This window comes from Grampus griseus (assembly GCF_964374135.1).
Source record: "Grampus griseus genome assembly, chromosome: 1".
Taxonomy (NCBI): Eukaryota; Metazoa; Chordata; class Mammalia; order Artiodactyla; family Delphinidae; genus Grampus; species Grampus griseus.
Window position 1 is genome coordinate 109,339,576 of NC_139017.1, and position 21,257 is coordinate 109,360,832.

General features: G+C 37.5%; 1 protein-coding gene across 6 annotated transcripts in view; it reads left to right on the plus strand.

Moving 5' to 3' along the window:
• The window catches only part of SSX2IP (SSX family member 2 interacting protein), a 41,746-nt gene extending 22,326 nt beyond the window's left edge, over positions 1–19,420 (plus strand). For 3 of the 6 annotated variants that reach the window (XM_082654113.1, XM_082654112.1, XM_082654116.1), the window contains 8 exons: positions 990–1,065; positions 1,135–1,324; positions 4,395–4,545; positions 6,458–6,594; positions 6,946–7,119; positions 10,486–10,600; positions 11,084–11,249; positions 15,483–19,420. In XM_082654113.1, coding sequence (XP_082510239.1) covers positions 990–1,065; positions 1,135–1,324; positions 4,395–4,545; positions 6,458–6,594; positions 6,946–7,119; positions 10,486–10,600; positions 11,084–11,249; positions 15,483–15,657 — 1,184 coding nt within the window. In that variant the 3' untranslated portion in view covers positions 15,658–19,420. The remainder of the gene's footprint in view (positions 1–989; positions 1,066–1,134; positions 1,325–4,394; positions 4,546–6,457; positions 6,595–6,945; positions 7,120–10,485; positions 10,601–11,083; positions 11,250–15,482) is intronic. The other 3 variants (XM_082654114.1, XM_082654115.1, XM_082654117.1) reach the window with 3 other exon arrangements.
• The last annotated feature ends 1,837 nt before the right edge of the window (positions 19,421–21,257 follow it).

Sequence of the window (21,257 nt, forward strand, 5' to 3'; positions counted from 1 at the left end):
TTAAAATTATTGAAAAATTTAAGTGTGATAAGTAGCAGTTAAGACAAGATTAGAAATCTAAGTATTCTGAGATTATAAATCTTAAACTTGGACACATTGGTTTTTAAGATTGGTTAACCTTGTGTTCATTCATAAAGGGAATAGCAAAATTAAAGAGCAGGATGAAATGCTAGAAGTATAAAATGTAACAGTTAGAGAAGTTTATTAAATACTTAACCCTATAGCAGAGCCCTTATATTATGGTCGTCTGGCTCTTTTCCTGGTCCAGACCCAACTGGAAGTGACAGTTCTGTAATGATTTTTATCAGCTCTAAAATTTTAATAACTTATTCTCATCTTTTTTCCTTCTTATGCCAACTGCTTTCATCTCTACCTGGGGCAGAAGAGACATTAATACTGTCAGGAGCCTTGTCTCCTTTGATGATGAGGATGATCCTCAGGTGGTCATGATACAGGGCATGGCAAACTTTTTCTGTAGTGATCCAAATAGTAAATATTTTGAGGTTTGTGGGTTCTGTGGTCTTTTGTCACTCTGCCACTGTAGTGCAAAAGTAGCTATAGAAAAGAGATGAACAAATGGTGTGGCTATGTTCTAATAAAACTTTATTTACAAAATCAGGCAGCTGCCCACAGGCCATAGTTTACTAACCCCGATGATAAAATTAATAATGATAATTAAATGAACACTTATTAAGTGCTTACTGTGTTAAGTACTTTAACATTTCTTTCACTCTTCACAACTCTTTGATAGATACTTTCATTATTCCCACCCAATTGATGAAGAAACAGGCTTAGCAGTTAAGTAACTTGCCAAGATCTCAGGCTTATGAGTGATGGAACTGGAACTTAAAAATCTGGGCTGTTTGAGCCTAAATCCTAATTTGTATACCAGTTGACTTACGTCCCTAACGCATGTAGACCATTGGGGTTTTAAACACTTAAACTTGTATGGTAAGAATTGGTTTTGTTCTGTGTGTTCATGTTTGTAGCTATGGAAGTTTTAAATTACGTGGGGAGAGCAGATGGAAAAAGAGGCTCCTGGAGGACGGGTAAAACTGAAGCCAGGTAAGGCACGAATGAAACTGACACATTTAATCAGACTTCCCTTTCTATACTGCATTTTCATACTGACAGTTTCTTTCTCAGGAACGAAGATGAAATGTATAAAATTCTCTTGAATGATTATGAATATCGTCAGAAACAAATCCTAATGGAAAATGCTGAACTTAAGAAGGTTCTTCAGCAAATGAAAAAGGAAATGATTTCTCTTCTTTCTCCCCAAAAGCAGAAACCTAGAGAAAGAGCAGATGATAGTACAGGAACTGTAAGTGGCTCTTTCCTCTCTAATACAGTCTTCAGATCGCTGATTAGAACAATTAAAACAGTAGATAGAGATTCTCAATGGGGACACTGTTGATATTTTGCGCAGGACACTCACTGCTCTGCTACCCCCAGTCACTCTGACAACCAAAAAAATGTCCCTGTAAGTTTCCAGACATGCCCTAGGAAATGATGGAGGTGATTTTTCTGGGGACTTAATCTGTGCCAAGCACCATGAAAAGCACTTTATAAGCATTGTCTCATTTTAGTCTTATAATAATTGATGCTTTGGGTACTATGATTATCCCTATTTTATAGGTGAGGAAATTGAGGCACAAAAGCTATCTCAGTATCACGCATGACAGAACTTGGATTTGAATCCAAGTCTGTCTCACTCCAGAGCTCATGCTTTTAACCACTGTGCCAAATATCCTTTAAGTAGCTTAAATGTTGAGTAACTTTAGCAGGCTCTACTTTTCAGAGAGTGAAACTTTTATTAACTTTGGGAACCAAAGAATCACTTAGTCCATAAATTTATTGAATGTTCGTTATGTGTTCTAGTCCCTGGAGAGAAAAAGCTGAGAAGATTTTGACTGTTTCCTTTGCCTTAGTTCAGGCTGCTAAAGCAAAGTACCATAGACTGGTTGGCTTATAAACAAACAAAAATTTATTTCTCGCAATTCTGGAGGCAATCAGGATGCCAGCAGGGTTGGTGTCTGTGAGGGTCCTTTTCATGGTCGGATTGCTGACTTCTTTCATCCTCACATGGTGGGAAAAGGTGAGAGAGCTCACTGGGGCCCCATTTATGAGGGCTTCACCCTCATGACCTAATCACTTCCCTAAGATCGCCCACCTCCGAACGCCATCACATTGGAGGTTAGGATTTCAACATAAGAATTCTGAGAGAACACAAACATTCAGACCATTGCATCCCACAGGAACCTTTTTTGAGAGAGACAGGCATATAGAGAAGTAATTATTATACACATTAACAGCTATAATAGGGTGGTACAGTGTGTAAAATAAAACAATTATGGCAATCAAGAAAGGTATCACAGGGGAAGTCACATTTGAATTGGCCCTTAGTAGGTGTTTTTTGAGGTAGAAAGCCTGGGGAAGTCATTTGATGAGGGCATAACATGTAGAGGTCAGAAAAAAAAGTCATGTAATGGTGAAAATGTTTTTAAACTTAGTTCTTTACATATAAATTTAAATTCTGGACTCAAGCAAGTTCACATTAGTAACTAAAACCTGAAAATAACAATGTTGATGAAGAGTAGTAATTACCAGTAAGTCACCAAACATGTTTTATTAACCTATATTTGAGGATTATTTTGTGGTTTCACAAATCAGTCCAACTGATAAGCTCATCTCCTTTTTTTTTCTTCTTTAAAAAAAGAACCTGAATGTTCTTTTTAGACTCTCCAATTTGGGGTCTGCTTGACATATCTTATATTCAGTTAACTAACCTTTTCTCTCAAAGTCTATCACTTTGGGTCAGTTCTTAACACTCACTAATACCTTGCCAGGGTTAGCATTGTTTCTGTAACTCCTGTGGTTTCTTCAGTTTTGGACCCAACCTTTACTAATGTCTCATTACCAGCTTTTAGTCAGCAAAAGTAGGTAGTAAATCAAGGCGATCTTTTTCAGATGATAGTATCCTGTATAATTTCTCATAATTCAAGTGTTGAAGTTTGGAGAAACAATAATATCTTAAGTGTATTTTCTGTTTTTTAAAAGATCCTTTTTTTCTAGATACATTATCTCTTAAAATTTAAGTAATTCACCCATTCCTTACTTGTAAGGAAAGATTTGGGCCCATTATAGCAAGAAGGGTAAGACATAACCTTGGAATGCCTAGGTAGCATCCAAATTTTCATTTATTATTTTGCTTAATAGTAGCCAAAATATATACCCAAAATTCACGTTAAATGCATTTTTAATTTTTTTGTGGTTTTAGAGTTTCACTCAGTCTGGCAGTTATTAATGTGCAGCAGTTAATTTTAATAATGAATTTGTAGTATTCTGGTATGCCTTGAAATGTATAGCAGAGAAGGTGTAGCTCCTTGGAAGAATTACTGGCAGGTAGCGCCAGAGTGTTGATTGACAAGAACCAGAGTCACAAGGAGCCACACCCTGGGTTTTTCCCCACTTACGCCCCCTGGGAGACCTAGACCTCTACCAACCCATTGCTGACCTCAGACTATTGGTACAGTTCTTCAGACTCAGTCACTCCCTCACTCCTGCTGCATCTATCAGTACATGTGGGAACAGTCTAATCAGCCCTTCTTTCTTTTCATCGTCTCTTCTTTTTTTTTTCCAGCAAGATATATTGTTCAAATTAGTTAAGTATATGTATCTACTATCCTGGATATTAATAACAAATTAGGACCATTATATGTAGATGCAGGTTATTATGACTAAGTGTATTATGAATACATTTTGTATTGCTTCCCTATGTTCTTTATCCTGCTTTTGACTTTATTTGATCATATCAGTAAAGGTTGCTACATTTTCCTGTGATTTAATCTGAAAATGCATGTAAATAGAGTACAGAGAAAAATATCTCCAGTTTTATAAAAAAAAAATTATATGAGAAAAATAGGATTAACAGTTGCTTTTACTTTGGAGATTATTTCACAGGTTTATTTGTCAAAGCAACCAAAAATTGGAGGCAAGTTGGACTGGAGCTGTGTGACACCAGGAAAGTTAGTCTGCTTCTCTAAGCTTCAGTTTCCCCACGTGGTAACATGATTTGAGGACTAATTAACATGTGAAAGCACCTAATAGCATGAGGCAGGTTCCTCTTCCTTACACAGTTCCATGACTTTTGACACTAACTATGTTGGGCTTCAAATTCAGCTTTGAAGAGACCTGGGTTGGGGAATTTCTATCTTCAGTATTAATTGCTTTTTCTCAAGACATTTATGTTAAGGACTGGGTCATTTATGCTTCAGATACAGCACAGAAATGATTTTGATATGTGTCTCTGACCCAGTCTGATGACTACTGCCTGAGTGTCTAAAGCCATTTTAAGATTCTGGTCTTTCCCTCTCATCTCTGACCACTTGCAGGTTATCTCTGATATTGAAGAAGATGCTGGGGAACTGAGTAGAGAGAGTACGTGGGACCTTTCCTGTGAAACTGTGAGAGAGCAGCTTACCAACAGCATCAGAAAACAGTGGAGAATTTTGAAAAGTCATGTAGAAAAACTTGATAACCAAGGTAAGTACTGCCTGACTACAGGTATATTGAGCTGTGACACTCAGTAAGCTGACTTCAGTCAGTCACCTAGAAAGGCAATACGGGCTCAGACTGAAGTCCTTAGCTCAGTCTGGTGGTTTGAAAAGCAAGACTGCCTACTTCCAGACATGCGGTTTGAACCTCACTGAGAAAAAATGCTTTGCTCTCAGAGTGAATGTCTCTGAAAAAAGGACATCATATGTCCATCTGCTCTGAGTGCAGAAGACAGTTGAATAAAGTGAACTGAGTCTCTTACTGTATCATGGAAATCGGGAAAATATTAATCATAATATAGTATAAATATGAACCTTTTGCTTATTATTCCTAGATACTTGCCTATTCCTAGGTTGCTAATAATTCATTTCTAAATTATTTTCAAAATAATAGACACTTGTTGCAAAGTATCAATTAGGAAGTGTTGGTTTGGCCAAAAAGTTCGTTCGGTTCACGAATACCTTGTTCAGTAAAGTTCTTGGGTCACTTGTAGACATGTGGATGGACCTAGAGACTGTCATACAGAGTGAAGTAAGTCAGAAAGAGAAAAATATTGTATATTAACTCATATATGTGGAATCTAGAAAAATGGTACAGATGAACTGGTTTGCAAGGCAGAAACATAGAGACACAGATGTAGAGAACAAACATATGGACACCAAGCGGGGAAAGCAGGGTGCGGACAATGGTGGTGGAATGAATTGGGAGATTGGGATTGACTGTATACACTGATATGTATAAAATAGATAACTAATTTAAAAAAAAGAAAATTCTTTAAAAAAAAACAAAACAATAGACATTTGATGCAAAATATCAATTAGGTATTGGGTTGGCCAGAAAGTTCATTCGGTTAGTAAATATATTGTTCTTGGTGGAAATGAAAAAATGTCTTTTATTTTTACTTAAAAACCGAACGAACTTTTTGGCCAACCCAACATATAAAGTAGAATATTCAGGTCTCTATTCCCTATGTGTAACACCTAATTGTTTGGTGCATACCTTTCTAGACCTTTCTCTCTGTGCTCGCAAAATATTTATTTTAAGTGTATACAAACCAAAAATTGAATATTACATGATTTTTTCCTACACTGTGTTTTTTTCACTTAACAGTCTATTATTTTGGATACCACGTCTCGTCATGATAGATAGTATAAATAGATATATGTAGGTGAATATATCCTTATTTTGTATTTGTTACGATCTGCATGCTTTTAAATCAAGAAAATTAAGATTTCTGCTAAGTAAATGAAAGCTATTTAAAGAAAATTTATTCTAAATGGTCAAAAATGACAAACTCAGTGCTAATTGTCTCCAAAAATAAAGAGCAATCAGCAAAATTATAGTATCAAAATTACTGTACATGAGATTTTGTTGATTTCAGTCATCATTGTCTATTAGTAAATAGCAAGTATTTTCGGACTTCATATTTGTTGAATTTAATAACAGCAAGGTTTGTAGCACTGCACTGATCTTTGAGGAAGTGTCAGAAGAACATAGTTTATGAATGTTAATTTTTCTGTGAATATAGGTTGTACATTTTTAATTAGGACATAATCGTGAATAAATAGGAATTACAGATTAAATGTTGACAATAGAGCTCTGTAAGTAAGGATATCATTTAGTCCAGAAACAGCACGAATTTATAGTTGCCATGAACTCCTTAGAGCTGCTTTGTGCTTTTTAAAATTTTTTAGTGTTAAAATAATATACATTTTGTTTTATTTTATTACAGCTTATAGAATTTTTAAAGGGCAAAGGAAATACCTACCTTTTAGGAAACCTACAAGATTCCAGAAAGGGAAAAGTTCTGCGAGCCTTGATTTTTAAACATATGTGTCCAAACACCATAAACTAAAATGATGACTGTAAGGTTTATGTCAAATTACTGGTTTTGTGTTAGTTTCAAAGGTACACCTAGAAGGTTTTAATGATGAAGATGTAATCTCACGTCAAGACCATGAACAAGAAACTGAAAAACTTGAGTTAGAAATTCAACAGTGTAAAGAAATGATTAAAACTCAGCAGCAACTTTTACAGGTAAATGCGAGGCACCTTTTAAAGCTGGTCTCCCCTGTGAAGGGTCAGAATTTTACTTAATCTTACTATATTTTTACCCCTTTATTTCATAAGATCTGTAGTATTTGACATTTTTCAGTCTAAACTAAGTTCTGTACTTGCCCAGAGATAGACCACGTAGCACCCCTTAGTAGGGGCTTTGCCAGTTAGAAGCATTTGGGAAATGAGACTCCTCATTTCGGTTGACTTTCTGATTCTTTATCATTTCTCTCCTTCCCCTAAAGTTTGACCTGCTTTTCCCTTGTGTTCATTTCAACTTGTTGGAGTGTTGCAGGGACCCTCTGGAACTTACTATGGTTTAAAATTTAATAGCAGCAGCTCGCTACTGCGTGTGATGATGACACCACTTCACTGCTCCGAGACTGTTACTTGTTGGAAGAAAAGGAACGCCTCAAAGAAGAATGGTCCCTATTTAAGGAGCAAAAGAAGAATTTCGAGAAAGAAAGACGAAGCTTTACAGAAGCAGCTATTCGCCTAGGATTGGAGGTATTTTAAGCAATTGGCTTTCCTTGTAGAGCGTTTGAAGATCCTGGAGAGGTCAGTAGAATGCATCTAAGTTCTGCTTTTTCTTGTTTCTTTGCTATCCATTTTTTTTCTCAAGTATTTTACTAGTGATTTCACAAATAGCTTGAAATGGAAGCTATAACAGAAGGATATCATTTTGCCTTTACCAGATTTGGGAATTGAAAAAAAAATTTTTTATTGAAAAAACTATAAGCATTTATCATCCTTTTTGGGTGGCTTTATTTTATTTTGTTTTGTTTTGTTTTATGTTATTTTTTTGGCTGCATTGGGTCCACGTTGCTGCACGCAGGCTTTCTCTAATTGCGGCAAGCAGGAGCTACTCTTCATTGCAGTGCATGAGCTTCTCATTGCAGTGGCTTCTCTTGTTGCAGAGCATGGACTCTGGGGGCACAGGCTTCAGTAGTTGAGGTGTGTGGGCTCAGTAGTTGTGGCTCATGGGCTCTTGAGCACAGGCTCAGTAGTTGTAGTGTACGGGCTGAGTTGCTCTGCGGCGTGTGGGATCCTTCTGGACCAGGGATCGAACCCGTGTCCCCTGCATTGGCAGGCAGATTCTTAACCGCTGCGCTGCCAGGAAAGTCCGTTGGGTGGCTTTCTACTGTTAAGGGTTTAGCTTCACACAAGAGGTTTCTTTTGGGCATCTGTCATGTCTCCACTGTCAGTAGGTGTAGAGTCAGAAGAGAGTGCAACCAAGAACATGTCTTTTGTTTTTAAAAAAGGGGGTTGGGGTAGAATACAGTAAAAATAAAGTTCTCTCTCTCTCCATCCCCTTACCCAGGGATGAATGCATTAACAGTTAACAGTTTGAACTGTGTGTGTATACACTTCGACAGGTCGCTTTTTTATTTAGCAGTGTATTACCTACATATTTCCTTTTCAAAAATTCGAGAAGTAATGTCTGAAAATGGTTTAAAAAAAGAAATTCAATCCATACAAAAAGCTACAAGGTAAGACGTATCCTCCATTCTTATTGCCAGTTTCATTCCTCAGAAGTAACCACTGTTAAAAGTTTGTGATTCTTCTGGGAAGTACTATTTTAACTTGAAATAAAGTTCAACCTTCCCAGAAGTACTATTTTGATCGATATAAGCCTATCGATCCCCCACTATGAAAGATAAGGAGTTTAGTGTCTTTATCATACCTCCCATCTACACTTTCTCATTTACATATGATTTCTTCATAATATTTTTACTTTTTGAAGCTACTTTTTAAAGAGTTATTTCTCCTGGTTGACTTTCTTGCTTTAAGTAAATTTGTTTAATGCTTCCATTTCAGGTTTGCTCAACTTCAGACAGTACAGGTTTATCCCTTGTTGCACTGCTCTTACCCTTCGGCTCCCCATGTTTTGTCTGTGATATTAGTTTTCATTGTCAAGGATTATCACGTTTATATTCTGTCTTTTAATACAATTCAGGTGTAAGTACTTTGTCTAAGATGGAGACTTAAGAATTAAAAACCAGACAGAACGTTGGTAACATAGTGATTATGTAAATGTTATTCATTCTATAGCCAAGTAATTTTTTTGGACACATAAAAAATATTCTGTTATTAAGATTTTGCCACATGGAGGAAAATCTTCCATGTATCACTATGTAGTAAATACTTTGACTTTCTTTGTAGCTTCCTTTATGATTTCCTGAATCAGATTCAACTTATATCTCATGTTATAGTCTCTTTTCTTCGGTTCCTTTTCCAATTTGCTGTATTACTTTCTTGAGTCATTTTCTCATAAGTAGTGTGTGAGTGAAAAATATTCTGAATTCTGGAATATCCGAAAAACACATTCTTACTTGATTGGTTTGGCTGGATATAGAATTTAGTTTTCCAACTTTTCCGCTCACAACTTTTGAGTTATTCCATTTCTTCCAGTGTTTTGTTTTGCTCACGAGAAGCCTGGCTGTTATATAACCTGTATTACTTTGTAGATACCTGTGTTTTGTTTTTCCCCCTCTCTGGAAGCTTTTGGAATTTTGTGTTCTTAAGAGTTCTGCAATTTTACCGGGAAAAGTCTGGGTAGCTCCTTTCAGCCTGAAGACACTATATTTCTTCAGCTTAGGGATATTTTCTTCAATTCTGTATTTTTTCCTTCTTCTCTTGCATTCTGGAACTTCTGTTAGACAAATGTTTTGCCTTCTGACTACATCTATAGATTGACTTTATGTCCTGAATTCAGGAATATTTTCTCACTCTTATCTTGGGCATCACCAACCTGGTATTCAGCAAAGGTCAGTTTTATTATTCACTTCATCCACTGAGTTTTTATTTCAGAATTTATCTTTTAAGTTTTCTAGTGTCCTTATTTTCTGCTTTTTTTTGGTATACCATTATATTTTACAGATATTCATAAATCTGTCTGATAATTTTTGTTATTTGAAAAAAAAGTTTATCTTGAACTGTTTCCCTTGGCCAGTTCTCTTTATTTATCCTGGCCGTGTTTCTTTTATACTGTTAGTTTTCTTCAGATGTCTGGTGATCCATGATTTTGTATTAATATTTATGAATGAAAGACTATACGTTATCTTAAGTAGCTGACATGACCTTCCTCTGTAATTACAAAAGCCTGTGTCATCAATAGCTATCTCCCTCAGGAGGCAAAAACAGTTTGCACCAGCATTTCCTCCTGTCTTATGGGCTCACCTGTGTTTCTGAGCCCATATCCCCCCACCACCCCTGATGCTACTCCAAGAGATACTCTTGCTGCTTTGCATACCACTCCCCATTCTCCGCCTGAGACTCTGTCTGCCTCTGGTCACTGAGGACAGTGGGGCCAGTGAAGGATGGGAAGGAAGTATGAGAGACCCGAGGGGAGACGGAGAATTCAGGATTGCTAATTAGCTATTCAGGAGGAGGAGGTTTGACATAGGCCCGAAAGCTGCTAGTACTGGGAGATGGTTGGAGGATGAGATCGGTACTTGATGAAGTCGTATCTCTTTTTGTTTTTCAAGTGATTAGTTTACAGTGGGGTAAATGTCAATTTTTCTGTCATTTGTAATCTTATATTTACCATGTTTTGTGTGTTCAAAAGTTATGCTCATATTCCATATGTTTAAAGTTATGCTAACGTGCTTATCATTTTGTGTTATACACTTGAATTTATTCAGAATTGATGTGAAAATAGTAGTTGGCTTGTCAGGAGACACAGGTGAATTTTTATTTTTTAAACATAATTTTCTTAACTGAAATTTTTCTTAGTTTTCTAGGGTTAATTCCTTTGACTAAATATATAGAGATAATCAGAGAGCAGACACAAATAGAGAAATTGTGTGAAATGGCAATTGCGTGAACGTTGAAGTATTGATCGGTATTTCTTTGGTTTGCTTGTGATGGTAGAGAAAGGCATTTGAAGAAGAAAGAGCCAGTTGGTTAAAGCAACAGTTTCTAAATATGACTACCTTTGACCACCAGAACTCAGAAAATGTGAAACTTTTCAGTGCCTTCTCAGGAAGTGAGTACTTCATAAACTCTTTAATCTGAAAATGCATGTAAATAAAGTACTGTAGATTAGTATTAATATATAACTTTAGCAGTCACCAGTAAGAACTCTCTAATTGGAACTAAAAATTAACTTTGATATTTTATTTACTGGAGTCAAAATAGAAATGACAGGAGGACTTTGCATACCCAGAGCAACTTTTGTTGTGAATGTAATAATGTCAAGTTTTGAAAATTCACAGTCTAGAAATAGTTTTTAAACTCGATCCTTCTAAATGTTTGTGGACTGTGCATAACAAAGATCACCGGATTACCTGGACTAGACTCAAAGGGCTACAGTGGATATTTACATTAATTTGTTCTCTCACACCTCACTTAGAACTGCAGATGAATCTAGTCTAGGACCCTAGTTAATTACCTTCACTATATTTAATGCTTTTCCATATGTAGTGCCCTTTTTCCTTCCTTTTTTTTTCTTTTTTTCTTTTTTAAACAGGTTCTGATCGGGACAACCCTACAGTACACTCGAGGCCACGGCAAAAGAAGCCTCACGGTGCGCCTAGTGGGTCTCCAGTTTGCACGTCTAAGCTTACTAAATCTCTTCCTGCTTCTCCTTCGACTTCAGACTTTTGCCAGACGCGTTCCTGTGTATCTGAATATAGGTACTGGTCTATAGGTGATCTTCTTACATACTTGTTAAAGTGCTAGAGTTGCGTTGCAAAGGAAAAGTTGGCGTGTCTAGGAGGAGCAACAGTAGAGACTCTGGAGAGGAATTGAGTAGACTGACTCATTCATTGTACAAATATTTATTGGCTATCCATTATGTGTAGACACCTGTTAGGTGCTGGGAATACAGCAGTGAACGAGGTAGCTCTGGTCCCTGTCTTCTGGGAGTTAAGTCATATAATGTGATTCTTTTTATTTCACATGTAAAATACAATTTAAACTACAATCTTATTTCAGGAGTTAATAATTTAATTGTATTGAATAGAAGGATATTGTTTTGATAGTTTCTGTAGAGTACCTATCTTAGAGTTTCTTGTGGTGTGCCCATTTTATTGGTGTGGAAGGACAAAGACCCGAGAAAAGCCCCCTCCCCTTGACTGGTGAAGAGGATCTGTGCCCAAGGATGACAGCGTAGACAGAGTTGCTCCCCACCCCCAGGAGAGCCAGATACTGCTTTTAACTGATGCGTTGTGGTATTTTCCTCTGTCTGAAGTTGTTACATCATTTTCTAAGGTATAATATCAGTACTCTACCTCAGAGCCTATTCCAGGATTGATTTTGAACTAAGCAGATAGCACCTTCCTCGGGAAATAGAGAGGAGTAGCAAAGAGCAAAGGGACATGTCGCAGAGTGTGGTGATGATCGCTCTCCTCTTCACTAACGTAGGAGACAGTGGCACGAGGGCCTTCCCAGGCGCCTTAGAAAGCAGGAGCCAGGGCTGCAGCACAGTTGGCCTGTTGTAGTGAGAGAGAGACTGGTGTGGAGCTAAGTGCTGAAGACATCAGCTAGCCTTTGGACCAAGAATTGTGAAATAGATAATTTTTTTTTTTTTTTTGCGGTACGCAGGCCTCTCAGTGTTGTGGCCTCTCCCGTTGCGGAGCAGAGAATCCGGACGCGCAGACTCAGCGGCCATGGCTCACCGGCCCAGCCGCTCTGCGGCATGTGGGATCTTCCCAGACCGGGGCACGAACCTGTGTCCTCTGCATCGGCAGGCAGACCCTCAACCACTGCGCCACCAGGGAAGCCCGAAATAGATAAATTTTTAAACAAAAATATGAAGTTTTAAAAAAGGACAAGGCACTCTCATTTGTAGTTGGCCTTTAAAAGGATTAGGACTCTAAGTAAACACTGGGGGGCAAAAAAGGAGCTGGGGGAAGAGTCCTCCAGGCAAGTGTAGAAACCCTGAGGCTGGACACGGGTGTGTTTGTGGATGGCGAGTGTAGTTAGTGAGCACGACCAGGAGGTGTGAGGGTGGGAGGTAACATTATGTAAAAGTTCAGATGTATACACAGGTAGAGGGAATGAGGTCAGGGACCCTGTGTACCCATCACCCAGGTTCAGCAGTTACCAACTCACAACTAATATTGTTTATATACAGCCCCACTCTGCTTGTGCTCCCACCACGCACTTGAGATTTCATTTGTCAACTATGTTAGCCTGTACTTGTAAGTCGGATATTGTTCTAAGGGCAATGGAGAAGCATTGGAGACCTTTTAAGTGAGATAATGATTTTTTTAAAAATCCAAGATTTAAAAAGATTACTTCATTTTTGGGCTTCCCTGGTGGCGTAGTGGTTGAGAGTCCGCTTACCGATGCAGGGGACGCGGGTTCGTGCCCTGGTCCGGGAGGATCCCACATGCCGCGGAGCGGCTGGGCCCGTGAGCCATGGCCGCTGAGCCTGCGCGTCCGGAGCCTGTGCTCCGCAGCGGGAGAGGCCACGGCAGTGAGAGGCCCGCGTACCGCAAAAAAAAGCAAAAACAAACAAAAAGATTACTTCATTTTATTATATGAGAAACAGATTGTAGGAGCACAAGCCAGGAGAGCCAGTTAAGAAACATTAGTGGAGTTGAGGTGAGAGATGTGGTAATTTGCACCCTACGGTCATTACATGAAGACAGAACTGTGCTTGGATTTAGGCTGTGTTTTGCAGTTAGAGCCAATAGGTTGATGTGTGAAATATGGGAAGTTGAAGTTTGTTTAATTTACAATCAAAAGATAATATAAGAGGGTATGTTCTTACATAGAATGTTATTGAAGCCCCCAAATTTGACCAATCAGAACTCTGTGTATAGATTTAGACAGACATTCTGCTCACCATTTACAAATACAGGCAGCCCTCGGAGATGTTGCAGATTCAGTTCTAGACCACTGCAATAAAGCGAGTATCGCAACAAAGCGAGATACTCAAACTTGTTGGTTTCCCAGTGCATATAAAAGTTATGTGTGCACTGTACTGTAATCTATGAAGTGTGCAATAGCATTATGTCTGAAAAAACAATGTACGTACCTTAATTTAAAAATACTTTATCACTAAAAAATGCTAGTTAGTCTGACAACCCAGGGTTGCCATAATCCTCTGTTTGTAAAAAAAATTCAGTATCTGCAAAGTGCAATAAGTTGAAATGCCATAAAATGAAGTATGCTTGTAATGCATTCTGTACCTAAAAGAGAACATAGCTTAGTTGCCTCAATTATTTTTATGTATTTAAAATTTTTACTTTTTTACATAATTATTTTTAGTTATAAAGTATTTAACGTAAATATTCCTTGAAGACTTTGTTTTGTGTTTAATAAAAAGTCCAACATTTAGTACCTACGTCATAGGGTACTGTGAGATTCAGTACCAATATATGTAAAGCACTTAAAACAGTACTTGGTCCATTGTAAACCTTCAGTAACAGGCTATAAAAATAAAAATATATGTAAACATAAGTGTATTATAAAAATGCTTTTCTGTTTCTTGTGTTCAAGAGCTACACTGAGCAATGTCAGTGGCATAGAAACAGAATTTTGGAGCTTAATGAAATTTCATTAAGCTATTCACAGATACTGGCCACTGAGGGTAAAACAAAAGAGTCATGTAACTGGTTATCAGGAGAGAAGCTGTGCAGCTTGACATCATCCTTGAAATTTTAAATTATTTGGTATATTTGGATTCCTGCTCCTAAAGCACCTTGGATCTGGGTTCGTAATAAGATTATGACAAAATAATTAGGAATGTTTGTAGCTAATTTCTACAGCAACAACCTCATTGCTCCTTCACTGTAGAGTGGAATGTTACATACGGGCTGTGCCTGGATTCCATGCAAAGTACCTCTTGTACTAAGTTACGTAGAGAACTTAGTTCATCATTGATCTCATCTCATCTGAGACGGCAGGGATTCTGAATCTGAATTATAAGCAAGTTCCTTTTTTTTTTTTTTAAGCAAGTAAGTGTAAGTAAAATTGTCAATTATGTTTTTAGTTTAGCGTTTTAGAATTAAAGCAACTTAATTTTTTTTAGGATTGCCACATTATAAGGTTGAGTTAGTTAACCGAAGTCACACCAAAAAATGAACATTTAGGCAAAAGAAGTTTTGTGAAAAAAATTACGTAAGATATTCAGTTGATAAAAATGTATTGTTCATTGGTTCAATCCCATGATTTACAAGTAATCATTTAACTAAATTTCCTTGTTTTGAGGCTGGTTGCAGAGTATACCTCAGACTGTATCTCTGAAGCTAGGGACTGTGTCTGTGTTCAGACACTTAGATTGTTATTGTCCGACACTTAAAGTTAATTGAGCATCATCATTAAGTGCTTAGTGTGTGTTAACTCATTTGGTTCCCACCCCAACCCTGTGAGGTGTAGGTTCTATTATTATTTCCATTTTACAGCTGAGGAAGCTGAAGAACAGGGAGGGTTAACTTGCCAGAAGTGACGTAGTAAGTGGTCCAGCTGGCATATGAACATAAACCATCTGTTCAGGGTCTGGAGTCCTAACCACTTTGTGGCACTCATTAAATATCTGCATGAGTGAACGGATGGAGGATGAAAGCATGCATGAACAAATGGATGAGTGAAGAAGGAAACTATAAAGAGATTAGAAACTAGTGACAGAAAGACAGGGGTATGGGGAACATTAGCTTTCAAAACTCACATGTTCTCTATCTACCTTAGGCTGTAGTTGGGTAGCATCCTTCACAGTAGACTGAACAGATAAATAAAATAAATAGATGGATAGATAAAAGTGACCATGTTGAAACACTTCTGTGTTTTTGACCAGTGTGTCCTCAAAATTTGCTTAGCATGAGACAAGGGAGTCATCAGATTTTAGACATTCAGGCATATCTAAGGTGTGAAAGGAGGAGGAGATGATGATTAAGATCTCCCTTTTCTTTCCCCAACAGTTCTATCAGTGTACTAAATACAACCCCTGAAGAATCTAAGCCAAATCAGGTTGGAAGAGAATGTACAAATCAGAAGTGGAGCGTGGCGTCAAGGCCTGATTCACAGGAAGGTTGCTGTAGTGGATGCTCCTCGACCCACGCAGACGCTCACATAGAGAAGGATGACTTACCTTAGACATGTGAACTGGGATTTTTTTTTTTTTCATTAACATGTTCATCAAATTTCACATCTGAGTTGAAACAGGGTGTGTTATAAAGTCAATCATCTCTAATAATTTAAAATGGTCTGTGTTGTTTGTTTGGACTTCCCTGTTCCTCCCCCAAAGAGCTAAAGTGGTAAATCTATTTAAAAGGATATAAAAGCTTTGGATATGTATTTTTAGTAACAGAAGCACCTGGTTCTGTGAATAAAGGAATGTATAAACGTTTGGATGCAAACAAAGCACTAGAATGAGTTTCCTCTTATAGGTATTAAAAAATAGCACTTTTAGGAAACTGATTATTGTAAATGTTTAATTTTGTCTCATATATAGTTGGCATTGGAAGTTTAGCCTTTCCTTGAATGTATACTGTAGCTTTTTAACAAAGCAAGTTATATATTTATTATGTTTAGTGTGATTTGAAATACCCTCTTTCATATGTTTTAAATAAAGTGAAATTTATGTATGTTTTGTACATAGATATACATGATTATGTTAAGAGGCTTTAAGATTTAAAGATTTTACACATCCATAATTATAGTATTTCATGCCAATAAAATTTTTATTAGTGATATTCTGTTTACAGATGTATTAGAGCCATTGCCACCTTATGTTTAAGAATTTTTTGAACCCATCTGAGCAATAAATACTGAAAAGGTATTCCATGAAGCCAAGTTCTTTAAATCATTAACATTACTAATGTTACATTTTGGAGATTTCTATAGCATTAGGTTCTTTTACTATGCAGGATACTACAATTTTTCAAAGGATTATTGATTTTAGCATAATAGAGGTAAGACAAGAGTACCTTTGGATGAAACAATTTAAGAATATTGGCTTAGGATATTTGGATGATAGAAGATATTAAGATATTTAAGATGTTTGGATGGTGATATTTTCTCTACCAGATGGGTACCCATACCGTAACACCTGTACCAGCAAAGGCTTTGTATAATTGCCAGTAATTCTTTAATACTTTTTCAATGAGATATTTACTGATAAGGAAATCTGATAACATAAAAGCATCAGATTTTATAGTCCAGATATGATACTCTGGACAAACTTGTCATTTCACTTTCAGGACTGATTGCATGATTCTTCATGGTTGTTGTTGTTATTATTATTGATAGTGAGAATAATGTAAGTGTGGGCCCAAGCACTTTCCTAGAATTTTCATCAGAAAGCTTTAAGTACCTAACTCTATTTGTCTCTGCATGTAGAAGCCTACACATATCCAGTCCTTGCTATAGGTGTTGTAGTTTAGGCCCATCTGCCTTCCCATTTTCTAGCAGTTTAACCATTTGTATTCACTCACCTGGTTGTGGCTGTTCAGTTTAAATTTGTCATGTTAAAAAAGTACTTTTGTCGGGCTTCCCTGGTGGCGCAATGGTTGAGAGTCTGCCTGCCGATGCAGGGGACACGGGTCCGTGCCCCGGTCTGGGAAGATCCCACATGCCGCGGCACGGCTGGGCCCGTGAGCCATGGCCGCTGAGCCTGCGCATCCGGAGCCTGTGCTCCGCAGCGGGAGAGGCCACAACAGTGAGAGGCCCATGTACTGGGGGAAAAAAAAAAAAGTACTTTTGTCATCCACTCACTCACTATATATATAACTCTTTGGAATTGCGTAGCAGCAGCCATTTTTTCAGGGTTAATAGCATATTATTGAGTATCTTGTAAGACATTAGTGAAAGTGCTCATGAGAAAGTACCACATTTGTAGTCTCAAAAAGCTGGCTCTTGAGCAAAAGCAAATTAGTCACCACATTCAGCTTGGTGCATGCCCCTTTTTTACCATTTAAAAATATTAGAAATGATGCAGAATTTCAGAAGTAGTACCATACTCCAAAGGAAGAAACAGCTGTGATATTGTTCTTTTGCTGTTGAGCAATAACGTGATCAAAGAAAAGCAATCAAATTTTCTAAATAGGCAGTGATACATTTGTCAAGAATTGGGGTTTTCTTTTCAGGGCTTTTCATGATATACTTGGCTAGAAACAGTGTTCTAATTTTTAGAGTAATCTCTTTTAGGAATATTGCATTCCACAATGATGAATTTCTACAAAGCAGCATCAGTTTTTTGTTTTTTTCATTTTAAAGTTGGTTGAATTCTCATATTGGAGAGAGAAATTCCCTTGAGACTTACTTTGAAATCTAAGGTGTGAAAGAAACAGTAAAATGAAAGCCAGGATCATTGTGCTTTTGATAAAAGATCTGCCAGTAGTTGTATGTTTTACTTAACAGCGTAGAGTTTGCTTTACATTCCGGCTCCAACGATGATTCCTAGTCACGCTAAACTTCCTAGAATGTTGAAACGGTTTCCATGCTGGATAACTCCTGACTCCACACATAAAACTCCTAGATTTTATTTGCCTTCCCTCTCTAGGTGTTTGCCGTTGACTAGTAATACAGCCGTGCTGCAGTCTTGCATTTAGCCAAGATGAGGTGAGAGAGAACCATGTTCACTTTTGCTTGAAAGTCTTCCTGACCATTTTCAGTGTCTTCTTCTTTATCAGGATGCAGATCTGAAACATTCCGTGCCTTATTTGTTTTTATCCATTTTGAATTTTCAAAGCATAAAAGTGGCAAAGAAAATTTAAGAGATTTTATTTCCTACTCTTACATTTGTATATCTTCAATTTATGATGAGAAACTTCATAGAAGGACAATCCTACCAGAAAATTAAGATTAAACTTAATAAATAGGTACTTTCTTGTAGAAGCAATGTATTAAATGTGTAGGTTCACGGAGCAATCCGTGGCAAATTGTTTTCCTCATGGTATAATTAAAATACTGTCGTTACTTAGAATTGCATTTTTCGTACCTTTGCTGACCAGACTTGTTCATAGGCCTGTGGTAACGCTTTTTGGGGGGAAACATATTCCATAGTACATGGTGAGAAGGAGAGCGCCCTAGAATCCAGTTTTGACCTGCCCTGGTGGAGCATTTGAAAACGCCCGGAATGCCAGGAGAGGTTTTGCAGTGCGTACGCGCGGAACGCTGTGAGCTAGCAAACCCCTTATGTGATTGCCCTGTTGTAAAAGTCTTGAACACCTGTTGCCTGATGTAAATCATGTTCTTATTTCTAGATTGGATTTAAACTAAGTATGGGTCTTGGAAGTCTAGTAAATATACTTCTCCCTATGTTTGTCCTTAATTTTTTTCATTCTTTTCATAAGCATATAAAAGTAGCTGCTGTGTGTCAGGGCTTATTACTACCTTCTAGTTACTGGGGAGGGAAAGACAACTAAGCATGCTCCCTGCCACTGAGAATCTCTGGGTTGAGTGGAAGACCAGCTATATAAACCTAAATTGTCATAAACAATGGGAGATGCTGTTCAGACATTCGGTCTGGTGATAAAACTTGGACTCGTTGTTCTGCTCCGGGATCACGTATCCGTCTCCTAACAGTGACGTGGCAAGCTTCTAGTTAAAGAGTCTTTGCATTATTTCCTATGGGAAGAACTATGTAATTAATATATTACTGTTTTGTTTTTGTTGGGTGTTGGGTTTTGTTTTTGTTTTCTACAATCAAAATAACCTGCAAAGCAGCATTAAGAATTTCTGCCCACAAGAACATGTATTATTATCTAATAGAAAAAGAATTTACAAAGATTTGGGCCATGTAGATAAGGATAATAAGATAGGTTATTCTAGTCATTTCTCTAAATATGTTTTTTTCAGGTTGGATGTAGATTAAAGTGGAATGGACTGATTAAATTATTTGATTTATATAAAAATACTTCACTTGACTGGTTGGTTTTTTTGGTTTTGGTTTTGTTTTTTTAACATTTACAAATACCTGATTTCAGAGGTCTTAGGAGGTACTGTAATGCCAGTGTTACATAAAGATCCTGGTAGAGACCCTCTTATATTTTAGATTCAGAAATACTTATACCTCATATGACGCTTAACCCATAGTGAGCACACAATATTTATTAATGAGAGAGATGAAATACTAATGAAACAAGTAGCACATTACTTCATTGGCATGAATGGACTAAATTTCAGGTCAAAATCCTGAAACTCTTCTTTCTCAGGAGGGCTAGGAGCCTTTTGTTTTGGTTGATTTCCAGCCCTATCTAGCTTGGTTCCTCGCACAGAGAATTGGAATAGAGTAGGCCATTCTACAGTGAAAAAACACCAAACTTGTGTGGTTCAATACAAAAATTGAATTCTTGCTCATGAAATGACCAGCGTGGATTGGGCGGTCTGCTCGATGGCCCGCAATGTTGTCAAATCGGGGAAAGAGCAGACCGGCAGGTGATGGTGGATATTAAGAGCCAGATCTGAAAGAGACACGCACATTGCTTTGTCCACAACCTAGACGTACAGCCTCAACCTAACAACAAACGACTGGGAGATGCAGAAAATGAGGCTATTTGGTGAGCACTGACAGCTCTGCTACATAATGTGCTTGATGTGTTACTTACTTTAAAAAAAAAAATAACCAGCAAAACATATTGCTCTGTGCAAGGGATTTTTTACTGATTATTTATTAAAGCTTCAAATCGTCTTAATTTTTGGAAGGAATGTATTTTAAGGCTTCTCTTGCCTTCTCTAACCTTTTCATAATACAAAGTTTTTTAATGTTTAAGTGGTAATTTTACACGTTTACTAAGATATAGTATATGAACACATTTTCTTTTGATTCAACAACCCTGCAAAATAGAATATTAACCTTCCTATTTTTAGAGAGTTGGTAACAGACTCAGATATCAAGGGACAAATGCAAGCACACATAATTATAAGTGACAAAATCAGAACTGAAAAACCCAGATCTTATCATCCCTAAATTTCAACTTATTCCAGACTGCTGTAGTGCCTTTTGGTATGGCTTTCTGAGTGAAATTGTTCAGTTCTTAACCCATAATCTGTCACCCTGTCATCTCCAAAGGTATTGATTGTTTGATCCACATACGAAGCTCACCCTTGTTTTTGTTAATGGTGACCATGGCAGTCCTATTCAGAACTGAATCTCTACCTTTTCAAGTTTAGGGCATTAAGGATCTAATTGAGATAGCCAATTTAATAGCAAATAATACTCTAACAAAAGGTCACTGAGTAATGCCAAGATATACCTAGACAGCCTGCTTTTTCTGCCGTGTCTTTTGTTCTCTCGTAGTGTGTGCACCACGTCCCTCTGTGACTACAGTCACAGTGACCAAAAACATTGTTTTGTCCAATGGTCCAGTAATCTTTTGCAGATATCACCATGAAAAATGAATGTTAAAGTAGTAGAATTAAGTAACGTGTATGAATATTTTTACTCAATTTAGAAAGAACAGCTGCTTGCAGGGCAGCTGGAGATTTTCTAGTTTCCCTGCTGTGTCTGCATTTAGATATTCCGTTTTCTTGTTTCTGGTTTGTCAAGACAGTTTCCTGGTTACAGTGCTCCATTAAAGCAAACCACGCCCCAGCCCAGTGTCCTCATTAGAAAAAAGCAGACTTTTGCACGTTCCCTAAAGCCCTCAGACTGAGACCCCAGAACCTGCCCTCCATTCCAGTTCTCTGGACCCAATTCTCTAATATACCTGGTGTCTAAGCTGAGGCGGAAGCTGTCCAGCTAGGGATGGGGT